At 35.8% G+C, this 13,534-nt stretch overlaps 1 protein-coding gene across 2 annotated transcripts in view; it reads right to left on the minus strand.

Moving 5' to 3' along the window:
* Nucleotides 1-13,534, minus strand: part of NETO1 (neuropilin and tolloid like 1) — a 100,979-nt gene that overhangs the window by 40,176 nt on the left and 47,269 nt on the right. For both annotated transcript variants that reach the window (XM_045527339.1, XM_045527338.1), the window contains exons 5-6: nucleotides 3,607-3,648; nucleotides 3,361-3,488 (exon numbers count right to left, since the gene is read on the minus strand). In XM_045527339.1, coding sequence (XP_045383295.1) covers nucleotides 3,361-3,488; nucleotides 3,607-3,648 — 170 coding nt within the window. The remainder of the gene's footprint in view (nucleotides 1-3,360; nucleotides 3,489-3,606; nucleotides 3,649-13,534) is intronic.

Raw genomic sequence — 13,534 nt, forward strand, 5'->3', positions numbered from 1 at the left:
GTCATGGAATTTTGGTTTTGAAAGGACTTTCATGTTACCTATGCCAAAACATTACTTAACTTTTAATTATTGTACAAAGTCTCTGCCAAACTCTGCTTGGATTCCGCCTGTGAAATCCCATTTGATTTCCATTATTAAAACAAAACAACCTTTTCTACATTAAATTGAAAGCTATATTTCTCTAGTTTCAAATATTCAAATAAATTTCAGTATTTAAAACTATGGACATTAAATCTCATTCCTCTTTCATATGACTGTACTTCAAATATTATGACTTTTCTTCTAGAACTATATCAGTTCATTTATTCCGTGAGTTTTAACTGAACAACAGGCATTCTGGTTGACACTGGGTATCTACACGTAAATAAAGCCCAGCTCTGATGGAGTTAAGGTTCCAACAGTTAGAGTTACCTCCCTTTATTCTCTTCTGCTGGCAGCTTCCTGGACCAGAGTCAGAACCAGATGCCATAAGATCCTTATGCCACCCTTGCTTTAGTATCTGGGTACATAGGAAATACTTGCTCACAGAGGCATATTTCTACACCCTGTTGTTAGCCCACATTGAACTTCGCTGTCCTGACTCAGCTTATTCATCTTATAAATGATCTAGACAGTAACAGACTTCCAGTGTTCTCTATGGCTTTGGTTTTCTAAATTCTAAGAAATCTGGGTTAATCACATTCTAATTAAAGGGGACCATCTATGTTACTATTCTCAAATAAAGGAGATACCAGATATTATATTTTCTATTTGTCAAAAGTCTGAAAAGCAATATGTAATTTATATAAATTTTAATAGCACCCAACTAAGCTATTTAGTACTTTGATGGTGCAATGTGGTTCAGTCACCGGCGTCAAATAGTCACCACAAGCCATTTCAAGTTTAACGCACGCTTTGATAGTCTGTGCTCATAAGCTGCTAGGAGCGCCATAAAAATAGAAAGCCCACATAGGCAGTAATCTCCAGTTCTTGCTTTTCTCCACAGTATTCAAAGCCACTTCCTCTCCTCTAACCTTTAATTTAACAGAGAAAGCCTGTCACAAAAGAGCCATCTTTGTCCAGCTCTGCGGGCTGCTTCCCCTTTGGGTCGCGGAATGCCAAATTTCGTAACAGACAGGTACACCCGCTATTGTTGGTCTGAGATTGTACAAAAGACAGCCTATTTATTTACCAGCTGGAAGAAAAAGATGTGTATTTACACTCTCACGAAATCTTTCTCCTTAGCACTGTGGTGACAAAGGTGCTGGTTATGACAGCAAGATGCCGCACGTACCTTTCCCGTTGAAGGAAAGTCTTATAAAATCTTTCATTCATAGAGTTTAAGAAAAATAAACAGCACTTGCGTGTGAATACACATTTTATGAAAGACAGCATAATAACCTGCAGTCTAGCTCTTTTATAGTCCACGTGGCGGGTATTTATGGTTTTATGTTACCAATAGCTTTGGACTAACAAAAAGAAGAAGAAGAAGAAGAATATATTTCTTCATAATGCTATTAATGTTTTCAAAGATTTTCTCAGATGCAAAGGGAACTGCGCAAGTGTCAAAAGCTGGAACCTGGACCAAAATCCCCGAATGTCTGTAATCGGAAATTAGGGAAAAATATGCCACAATTCCATTTCATATGCAAACGCTAGAGATATATTCAAGGGAGCATCAAGTAAAAAAGACAAAAAAATATTTCCTGAAATATCAACACCCTCAAAGATGACGCTTCTTTGTTTCTTAGCATGAATATCCGGTCACCAAATTCTCCCGTGTCTCTCTTTAATGTTTCCCTCATGGTCGACCACCATGACTCAGGCTCAGACACTGGGATTAGCTTCCTACTTGGTCTTCTCCTTGCTGTGTCGACTCCTCTGTCTTTTCCTCAAAGGAAAAAGCTGTTTTCCTAAAATGCAAGTCTGGTCATGTCACTTTTCTGCTCCCTTCTTCTGCGTATCACTAAAGCACTCAGGGAGAAGTCCTAGTTCTTCAGGGAAGCCTAGAGCCCTTCAGCATAAAAACCCGACACTCCCCCATCTCAATGCTTTTTCACACGCAATTACTTTAACTCCTGAAAAAGCATACTGGCTTATGAGTCCATGACTTCACAGGTGCTATTCTCTCTGCCTGGAGAGCCTTCTCACCTCACCTACCTGACACAATCCTATTTCTCATTACCTCTCAGCCAACACCCTGACTGCTATTTGGTTCCACCTTTGACTTACCCTACCAGGCATATGCGTTTTTTTCTCTCTGTTATACCTGAGGTATACCCCAATGATACTACCTTATTGCTTAGATTAATGTGTTACATAGTTTTCTAGAAACAAAACTAAAAACTGGAGGATGGGGGCTGGTGTGCTTTTTCATTTCTCTGGCATAGTGCTTGAGATTATATAAAGTCACTGAGTCAATTAATTAAATAACAAACTGTTTCAACCTCAATAAATAGTCAACTACAAATCTAATAAATCAATAACATTTTCTTGCAACTTTAGAACTGAAGAATAAGAATAAAAGGAGAATAAGCAATGAATCAATAAGCAATGAATCAACCAGTATCCATGAGGGTTACTGGTGCAAAATGATGATCCTCAATATTTTGGAAGATATTGCCATAAATAGGATGAATATCTACTTCACCTTATTCTATAGAAGTGGTTCCAAAATGGTGGCGTCAGTCTGAATCTGGCCCACAACAAAGTTAGTTAAATACACATAATACTTATAATTTTTACAATGTATTGCAACATTTAAAAATCAGGGTGATCAACATAAAATCTACATTTTTGGTGTATTATGAAAAAGATGGAGGACGTGGTAATGCAGGACCCAGTTTTTCTCATAACAACAAAGACAAGGAATGCAATGGGCAGATGAGTGGAGGCTGCCCCTTCGAATGGGCATGGGCTCTCCCAGGTGCTGGGATCACTGGCCCCCAGCCTTGTGACACCTGTATATTATATGCCAGACATACATGATTGTAAGCCAGCTAATTTCTTCCACAGATACGATTTTATGTTAGAAAACAAACAAATGGCAGATACTAACAATAAGAGCATAAGTGTAATTATGCTTAGAACGATGGCTCCGGCATAACATTTCAATTCATTTTTCAGAGAGGTAGACTTACCTGAAAGCCTGTTGTCCAGGTTAGCAAATGATCTCTTCAACACACTCTGCATATTGTTATTTATGACATTGAACGTGAGATTGGGCAGGAGAAAATAAGTTGCTTTTCAAAGCCAAAATAAAATCATGGTTTACAATTGCACTCTGAAATATATTAAGCATGTCCAGTTGCTTCAAAGCAATGCATGTTAGAGATACTTCTCAAGTACAGTGTCAAGTCTGGGTTTCATATTAAGACTAACCTTGGATCGTGGAGGTGCCCGGATGTACCACTTGCAATCAACGGCCTCGTTAGCAGAAGCTTTGCCTTCCTTCATAATTTGTATGGACTCCACAATTCCTTCAGCACCGCCCATCTCAAACTCACACACTAAATAACAAAATGCCAAACACACACACACAAATGGAACTTGAATAATAAACCAAAAGTATATTTCATAGCAGAATACAAAGTCCTCTGAACATCATTAAATATCTATTGTACCAACCTGGTAATGGTTTCAAAACTCCAAGGTCCTTAAAGTCAGGATCTTAAAAATTGAGAAAAAGACAATTAGTCCTATTCTGCATTTATTACTTGCAATGATTTTGAGTAATATGCCATTAAATTATCCAGGAATCTGCCTTAAAAACACATTGGGGAAAATTAAATGGTGAAATGAATAGTGCATAATAATATTAGGACCAAAATGTTAATTTATATGTTATAGTTTTACTGTAAGGTTTTGCTCAATACAAAAGACACCATTTTAAAAAACCTAATGCAATTCCTGCATCTTACAATCAAATCAAAATCTTACTCATTATCTATAACTCCATAAGGACAAAAGATGTTTTCTGTAAAACGTACCCATGGTAATTCAAGGTTTGGGTCAACTTCCATGTATTCCAAATACAATTCTTTTGTCTGAGTCAAAATATTCTGTTGTTGGAACACAATTTTCAAATAGAATATTAGAAGCACAAAGGTAAGATGTAAAATCTAGGACTCCTCTCTTCTGGCTGACTGAACTATCTTGCTTTCATTAAATCTTCATCTCTAACATTTCACACCATGCTAGCTTTCAAAGTATTCCTTAGTATTCTATCTTGTCAACTCAACACCCACACTCCCTGTTCCTCTTCTGAGTTCAGGTATTTGTTTTCCTTGATCATTTACGTGTTTCAGAGGAAGCCTGTTTTATCATAAGCCTCAAAGTTTCCTAATTGCTGTAAGCCAAAAATGGGGGTCTCATTTCCATTTCTTGTAATTGATTTTGAGATAGGTATGCAGCAATGAAATACAAAGATGAGCCTTTTAGAAGGCTTCTGGTAATGTTCTCATCATAATAAATAGAGACAAGGTATATCCGGTTTTTTTGGCTTGCCTTGTAGTCATGATTGTATCAGACTCTTTGGAATCATGTAATAGCCAATTTTTGACGTTGAGAGAATCTTGTACCTAGAAAACCCCAAAGAGTCCACCAAGAGACTCCTGGAATGGATAAATAAATTCAAAAAAGTCTCAGGATACAAAATCAATGTACAAAAATCAGTAGCATTTCTATGTACCAATAACAGTCAAGCTGAGAGTCAAATCAAAGACTCAATGGCATTCACAATAGCTACAATGAAGACAAAATATGTAAGAATATACTTAACCAAGAAGGTTAAAGATCTACACAAGACATTCTATAAAAAAAGACATCTGTACTCGAATGTTTATAGCAGCACAATTCACTATAGCAAGGATATGGAAACAACCCAAGTGCCCGTCAATCCATGAGTGGATTAATAAAATATGGTATAGGTATACAATGGAATGTTACTCAATTATAAGAAATGATGGTGATCTAGCACCTCTTATATATTCCTGGGTAGAGCTTGAGCCCATCCTCCAAAGTGAGATATCACAAGAATGGAAGAATAGGCACCACTTGTACTCTCCATCAAACTGGCACTGACAGATCAACACTAAGGTGCTCACACAGTAATAATAATCTTTGGAGGTAGGGAGGTGGGGGTGGGTAAACTCACAACTAATGGATGTGGTGAGGGTTGTAGGGAGGGAAAGGGCATGTCTCAAATCATGGCTGGGATATGGCAAAGTCATAACAGGTAACCAAAATGTTTGTACCTCCATAATTTCCTGAAGTAAAAAAAAAAAAAAATGCTGATTGTGAAATGTAATAATTCATTGTTATTACTATGGTATTAGGTATGAAGCAAAAAAACTTTTGGCTTTAGATATATTTTGTGAGATACTGCTCACTCCAGTATGAAGAGGCAGCATTCTTTCTGGAGGAAATTATTTCTGGATATTAAGACCATGTGTGGTTAGATATGTGTGTATCTAATTGTGCTTCTTTGTGTGTCTGTGTGCGTGGATGCACCAAACTTATAATTGCAGGCTGATTTGTGTTAGTTTAGTTATTTTTCTTAAAGGTTGTTTTTGTTGTTTGTTTTCTGTTTTGTCAAACAGAGATGTAGACTGACCTGCTGAAACTGAGAGCCTGGGTCATCCACGCTACACCCTGACTGTATCAGCCGAGACTCATTTTGTTATAGGACACGATTAGAAAGTGTTAATAAATTTTGAATCAAGATACAAATTAATTTGCATAGCTGTTTTGAAAACAGTTTTTAAAAATGTTTTTAGAAAAAAAAACAAAAAAAAAAATACCTTTTTTTCTGCAATTTCCATGAAAGATGCAGAAATGAGGGCACCATAGATAATTTGGACCAACATAACCTCCTAGCAGGAATTTTTTTCCTTCATCTGAATCAATGGATATTTAATTACTATTCCAATACATATATATTTAACAGAGACTATGTACAAACTATGATTTTATAGCACTACTAGATTGCTTGTCATCATTAAGCAGTTTCATTGATATTAAGGGGACCCATCCATGTCTTCCTTGTTTTTACATCAAGCTTGACAGTTCCAATTATCTAGATTTTTTTTGTTATTCATTATACTCTTTGGCTATTAAGCATAATGCTTAATTATATTCGTTATTAATACTTGTTATCTCGTTTTTGATGAGAATGTTTCAGCCTGACATTGCTGTTTCCATGATTTTTGTGGAAATGTAGTTGATATTCTGTTTTCTAGTTTGAAGGCTAACATTTGTCATTTTTATAACTCATGCCAGACAATGCTGAGAGAAATGCCAGTTCTGGGAATTGAAAATTTATTTTTGTCTTTGTATTAATAGTGATAGTACTGATGGTTTAAAAACAAAACTTTAGGGAAAAAAAATCGTTTTTGCAATTCCATTTGTATTAGCCACCAGTAATATCACAATTGTAGATGGCCCATATGACTTGCAAAAACAAACAGATAACAGAATGCTGTTGCTGAAACAACCTAAATTGAGGCTAAGATTATAAAGACTGACGGACTGCCCAAGGTCGTTTGGGGGCAGTGACATAAATTATTATGCAGATGAACAATAAAGTAGTTCTGCTCTAGATCTATCTTTAAATCTATTCTCCACTAAGCAACCTAAATAAACTTTTAAAAACATAAATCAAATCATTCTACTCACCTGGCTTTCCATTGTCCTTAGAATGAGACCAGGACTCTTTCTAATGGATTATAACACCCTGTGTGTTCTGCCGCCGACCACCTGGCCCCCAGCTGCCAGGCCCTATTCTTTCCTCTATAGTCACACTAACCCATTCCTGTTTCTCCAACACTCAAGGCCGTTCCCATCCTAGGCCCTTTGAACATGCTCTTTTATCTGTCTGCAGTGCCTTTCCCCACGGGGTTTACATGGCTGGATCTTTCTCATTCTTCAGTTGTCAGTTGAAATATATTCTCCGAAAGGCCTTCCTCGACAATCCTCTCTAAAGTAACACTGTCTCCCATTTTCTTTTCTCTCCTCCTGGGTCTTAGTACAAAAAGACAGAGTTAATACCTTGCCTGTAGAACGTTACCTTCATCTAAGAAATGTTTGAATGTGCAGACACGAATGGGCTTTTTTATTTTGATTAAATTGGTTCAGTGCCAGCATGGGCCAATCATGAAAGATCATCTTTTATGGGAATGCTTGGCAACAAATGCAAGTAGTGTTGGAATATTCAAATTTTTGAGTAAAATTTGAATCTTATGGCTTATACTAGAACATCTGGGTTGACATTTGCACTGATGGGGCAAAAGCAATGGTGGCTAAAACCGCTGATGTCTTAGAAATGAATAGGATAGTGGCATCAACCTTGGCAGCCAGTATTCATTGCAGAATTCATTGCCATGTATTTGTAAGGCAGACAAAAAAGGAATTTTACTTAAAATCTCTTTGATGAAGCACTAAAAACTATTTTTTTCAAATCTAGAATCTTGAGTAAATGTCTTAATATCCCATAGGATGAAACATTGAGTATGGATAAGGTACTTTTGCTGCAGACTGACTTGCATGATAGTTTTCTTCAGAAAAAGCACCTTTGCAATTGCTTCAATTGTGAGCTGAACTAGCCACTTTTTTCATGGAGCATCATTTTTCCTTGAAAGGCATATTAACAGTTATTCAGATATGGGTATTTGGCAGACATTTTCTTGAAAATGAACAAAATGAATTTGTTGATTTCTAAGAAAAACAACTGATAATATTTGTTGCCAATGATAAAATTCAAGCTTCAAGGGAAAGAAATAGTTGCTACTCCCCATTTGACAGCTTCCCAATACTTAGAGACTTTTTAAATGAGATTGTTGTTGTTAATAACATATGTGATTTTTGATATTTTATGGAGAAATGTGTCAACATTTGGAATTTCTGCATAATAGTAATCCAAAAACTGCCAAATAATGCATAATTTTAAACAATCATGCATGCATAAAAGGGCCATTTAAAGAGGAAAATACATTGATGGATATTAATGTCACAGAATACAAAAAAATTCACTGATATAGTTTCACACTCCCTGGTACAACTAACCTTTAAGAATTTATCACCAGTTGAGGTTTGGTGTAGTATAAAAGAATAACCACTATTATCTCAAAAGGCTATTAAGATATTATTCCTTTTTTCAACTACATATCTCTGTGAAGCCAAATTCTCTTCATCCACTTCCTCCATAACAACACATCATAACAGATTTAACACATAAGCAGATGTGAGAACCCAGCTGTCTTCTAATAAGCAAGACACTGGATTTGCAAAACCATATAACAATGCCATTCTTCTAATTAATATTTTAATATTTATTAAATAATATCATAATATCAATATTTTAATGAAATCTGTTATTTATTTTCACACATAATTGGTTTATTTGTGTAATTTATATGACTTAATAAATAACTATTCAGAATGTTTTCAGTTTAAATGGCTAATATAATACTGAATAATATAACCAATAAGCCAAAGCACTTTGAGGTTGTCAATAACTCTTAAGATAGGAAAGGAGTTTGAGAACAAAAAGCTTCTGAACTTCTGCCCTAACCAACTCAATCTTTGTATCATGAGTACTGTCTTCCAACAGAACTCTAAGTCACAATTTAATAATTCAGGCTTGTGCAATGATTTTATTTCATAATCTAAAGATGTTTCCATACTGCTAGCCATGTTGTGAATGGACTTTCTAGGAACTGCTGTTTAACTGATTAGACTATAACTGAATCATATCAGAGCTATTTTCATTTTATAAAAGAAAAAAAAATGGGGGTTAGCAATTTTAGAAAAATGCAACTTGTTTTGATCTAAAACCTAAATAGCTTCAGAGCTGTCTCTAGAACTTTGCACAAATCATTAAATCTTTCTGAGACTTAACTTCTTCAGTTAAAATGAGGATGCTGTTGGTTTAGCCTTCTACAACTCAAGTAGTCCATTATACCTAACAATCTCCACTATTTGTTTTGGCTTTGGGTAACTGGCCAGAATTTTTAAGTGGCCTTGAATGTGTTACATTTTTATCAGATAAATCACAAGTAAAATGTGGAAAAACTGAAGTCATGTTACGATGTTCGTAATCATCTTAAAAAATCTTATGAAATAATGAGGCTCTGATATATAATTGCAAAACATTCCTTAATTAGACAGAAAAAAATAAATCCAGTATTTTGGTAGAAGTTATTAGTATTTATACTACAAAAGATAATGCAGACTTTAGAATAAATTTATATGTTTTAAGCATTCCACAATTGTTTATAAAGACAATCTTTTAGAATTTTTCTAAAACATAAACTAAATTACAAATGAATCAAATTTTTTATGGGGCACAAGGCTTCTCAAATATTCTATATACCTGAAAAGTAAAAATAAAAGTTTGAAATATATCAACAAAACTAAAACAAGGTTTGTTTTGTTTTCTTGTTTTAATTCATAAGTTAATTTAACTAGATCCATGAAAATACTCCTGCAATAATTAATATGTACCAGATATTGTTCTAATCACTTTAAATATGGTAAATTATTTATACATTAACATTATAGCATGAGGCAAATAACAATATTATGCCTATTTTACAGCCGAGGGAAACAGGCACAAAGGTTTTAAGTAACTAGCCTAAGAGTGCACGGTAGATAAGTGGTAGGGCTTGACATGAGAATTAGGCAATCTAGCTCCTGGTTTACACACTGTCACTTTCTAGGTGGATTTATAAATATTATTAATTATTTTTACATAGTATATCCCCAAATTTATAAACAAAAAGTCACTTTTGGTTCCAGATCTACAAATGTTCAGAATGCCATCTCCTCTGCTAGGCTCTGGGCTCTCTACTGGGCAGTTTGTCCTCCTCCTTCAAATTGGGAATGAGATGACTTAAAACAATTTTATACATAAAACATAGATAAAATACAACTTTTTGGCATGGACAAATATGTTTGAAGATGATACTGGAGCTATGGTTAAAAAATACAAGTATGTTTAAAATATTTCAAAAATGAATTTGAAAGCTCAAGCTGCATATAAGAAAGTAGATGGTGTTCATTGTCCTATAAAGGAATAAACGAACTATGTGTTGCAAGTTGAGGATGAGATGTGCTAGATGTTGCCATAGGGAAACAAGTATTGTGTATGTTTGGGGGTGGGTGGTCAACTAAGTTACCTGTGATGTTCTTTTCAAGCCTGAAACCCGGTGGGCCTGTGATTATCTGATTTCTAAGCATAGGATTATCTTTGGGTCCAAAGCAAATTTGGTCCATTTTGCATATTCTGTAGTACATGTTCCCTGAGTAATTATTTTAGGTTTGCTGATGGATTGGGTATTGGAAATGAAATAGAAAAAAAAAAAATCAAGGAAAACATTTAGTTCTCTTATTTCAAGGGACAAATACACTCCATGAGTTGGGAAGTTACTCAAATTTCCACTCCCAATCTGTAGGCTCACCTGGATCCACTCTCATTCTTACCTATTTACCATCTGTCTCAGAAAATTCCTTTTTCTCGATCTCATCCTTCACGTGTCCTCAGGATTCCCTATTCACCCCCACTCGTAGCAGTTAGCCCATGAGTTAGCTTTTCTTCTACCAGTGTTCAACCTTCCTTCTGCTATCTATACCCTTTCAGACAACAAATTGACTCAAGTCCCTTTCCCAAAAACAAAGAACTTTCTTTACTTTGTTTTTCACTGTCGACTCAGTCTTCCCTGCCCTCGTTTGATTCCCAGATAAAGTTTCTTAGACGTGACGTCCCTAATCCATCTTCACTTCCACATCTCCTAGTCACTTTTGAGCACCCTGCCGCATCTGCAGACATATCTTTGTCGAAACAACCCTTGCATTGAAACTAACTGTGCACTCCCGTGGCCATGTTCCTGTCTCTGTCCTTTCCCTGTCTGCAGTCCTCATGGTGGTTCCCTTATGTTTCGTTCTCAAGATTGAAAACCACGGTTCTTGTAGTTTTTGTAATTATTTGACTGAATTTAAAATGCTGTTTTAAAAAATCAACTACAAAAATATCTTGACAGCACAGTACTAAAATAGCTTACATAATCATATTAATAATCTGATTTATTTCACCCTTTTCTAGAAGCAGCATCACTCTAGTATAAAATTCATAACACAATGTTTTAAACCTCTTTTAAAGATGTACTGTTTTCTCTAAATATGGGGTTGTCAATTGTAGCTTCTCATTTTGAGTTTGACTTCTTTTTTCTAATTTAACATAATGTTTACTTATATATAAATTTCAGAAATAAAAACTTATGAGATATATAGGAAAGAAATTTTCAAGTCCTTAAAGATAGTAATAATATTTGAATGGCTTGTACAGCTTTGTTTCCTTGTTTTATTTGTTTAACTATAATATATGAAGTCCCCTCATGGGCTTGTATTCATATTTTTAAATAAGTTAAGAAAACATAGCACTTTTTATAATGTAAACACATATAAGCTGGATTTTGTTTGTGTGTGCATATTAAATTGGCTTTTGTGATGCTTACTTGTGATGGACAGTCATAAGGCAATAGTATTGTTCTATGGAGAAAATGTGTTTTTATTACACATAATAATAATAAAACGTGGTGAGAGGGAAAGAGGAAAGAAAAACTTTATCAGAAGAACAAAAAGGGGCAGAATCAGAATGATAAAGACAAAAAACAAAACAAAACAAAAATAAGCTTAGATTTTCCAAAAACTGGTGTTTGTGTATTTGAATAAGCTATTACAGAACAATTTTTTTTCTGTCCAAGGGCAACCAGGGAAATTCTTGATTTGTTATTAACAATCCCCTTTTCCCCCTTAATTGTCTCAGAACACCCTCATTCACTCACCCAGTGAGTACATCCTAAATCACATGGAACTCAGAATAAGTGAGTCCGTCTTCTGAGCCATTTTTTCACTACAACTGGTTTGATAGGGCATTTCTTCCTGGCACAACTGTGGTGCCGACATCATTAGTGGATAAAATACCTCCACTGCCTTCTTTCAATTATGCCACAACTCACACCTCTCCTAATATCCATTCATGTTTATTGACATGCACAAAAAGCGTTGTTTAGAAACCAGGGAGAGGGAGGAAGTGCCAACCACAGAAGAGTTTGGAGGTGATGTTATGGCCGGTAGGATGGGACTGGGTCTGAGGTTTGATGCCCAGAAAAGTGAGAGCAAGATGTAACTTTTCACAGAGCTATGTGAGCGTCTACAAACACCTAACTGCACTGCCTCAGGACCCAGGCTAGCAAGAGTGGCACAAGGCTGCAGAGGAGAATGCCCTGTCTCTGATGCACCATGAGTTGGAGATGGTGGGGGCACGACAGGTTAGTGTGTGTGCAGCGGGCAGGGGATGGCACTATCCTCACTGGCATGGTCCTCTTCCATCCCATTCATGCCACCGTAAACTAAATCAATTATGTCGATGAAAACCAAGAAACAAAATATTTTATAAGAAAAGTTGTGCTTTCTCCATTTTATTATTACTACTTAAAGATATAAATGCAAGCATTGTGAAGAAGCCTTATATGTCACAGTTAAATACAAGAAGGACACAATAAAGCTGTACAAGCCATGCAGATGTAGCTTCAGGACAAGGTCCTTTTGCTTCCAGTGCATTTGATGAGCTTTAGCTCCTTCTAAACAGAGTTGGAGCGGCCTCTAATTGAAAACTTTGGGAGCTTCTTCTGTTGGTGCCCTTGGCAAGGACACTAGAGATTTTATGCCAGACAGCGACAGTGCACATGGGCAAGTGGAGCCACCCTGGGACTGGAAGCAGAGCAAATGCAAAATGCCCAGTGCTGCTGCCACCAGCAGGTTGGCAGGGAATGTGCGTGAGTCACTGCTTGATCAAACCTAGGGAACCCCATGGGATGGTCCAAGTGGCATGAATTTCTGCCAGTCTGGACAGGGGGCTGAATTTACCACATTCTCTCTTTAAAAGTAAATGTATCCTTACTGTTAAGTTACAATTCTTTTCCCTTTACCAAGGTCTGAGTATATCTGAGTTCTAGCCATCGCTCTGCTTTTCAAATCCACAAAATCCAGCTACCCACTTCTCACAAAAGCCACACATGATGCATTCTTACATAGCGAGGTTGAAATTAAAAGGGCAAAAAGTTATATGCCAATCAAGCAATAAAAAGAAGAAAAATCCTTTTTCAATGATATTATGTTAAACAAAATTGATTTAAAAGCAAAACCAGAGGTGCAATCAAAATGTAGGTCAAATACTTAATTTCTTAAAGAACAATTCACCTGAAAGATTTAACGTGCTGAACCTGCATGCATCTAATAATACCTATAGGCAGAATTCTACCTTTAAGACATCAGTTGCCTCTCTTATAAAAGATTGGGGGAAATAATATCAACTGGACTTGGTGCAAAACAGAATACTTGCAAATATCAGCTTATTAATGGATGGAATGGAGATTTGCTAAAGTATAAAATGCTACATAAATATAAATTATCCAATGTATATACAATTTATATTTTGAACTTCTTGGTGATACATGGATGAAAAACATCTCAATTCATAAAAGCACCTGAAATATGA

The sequence above is a fragment of the Lemur catta genome, chromosome 16, assembly GCF_020740605.2.
Source record: "Lemur catta isolate mLemCat1 chromosome 16, mLemCat1.pri, whole genome shotgun sequence".
Lineage (NCBI taxonomy): Eukaryota > Metazoa > Chordata > Mammalia > Primates > Lemuridae > Lemur > Lemur catta.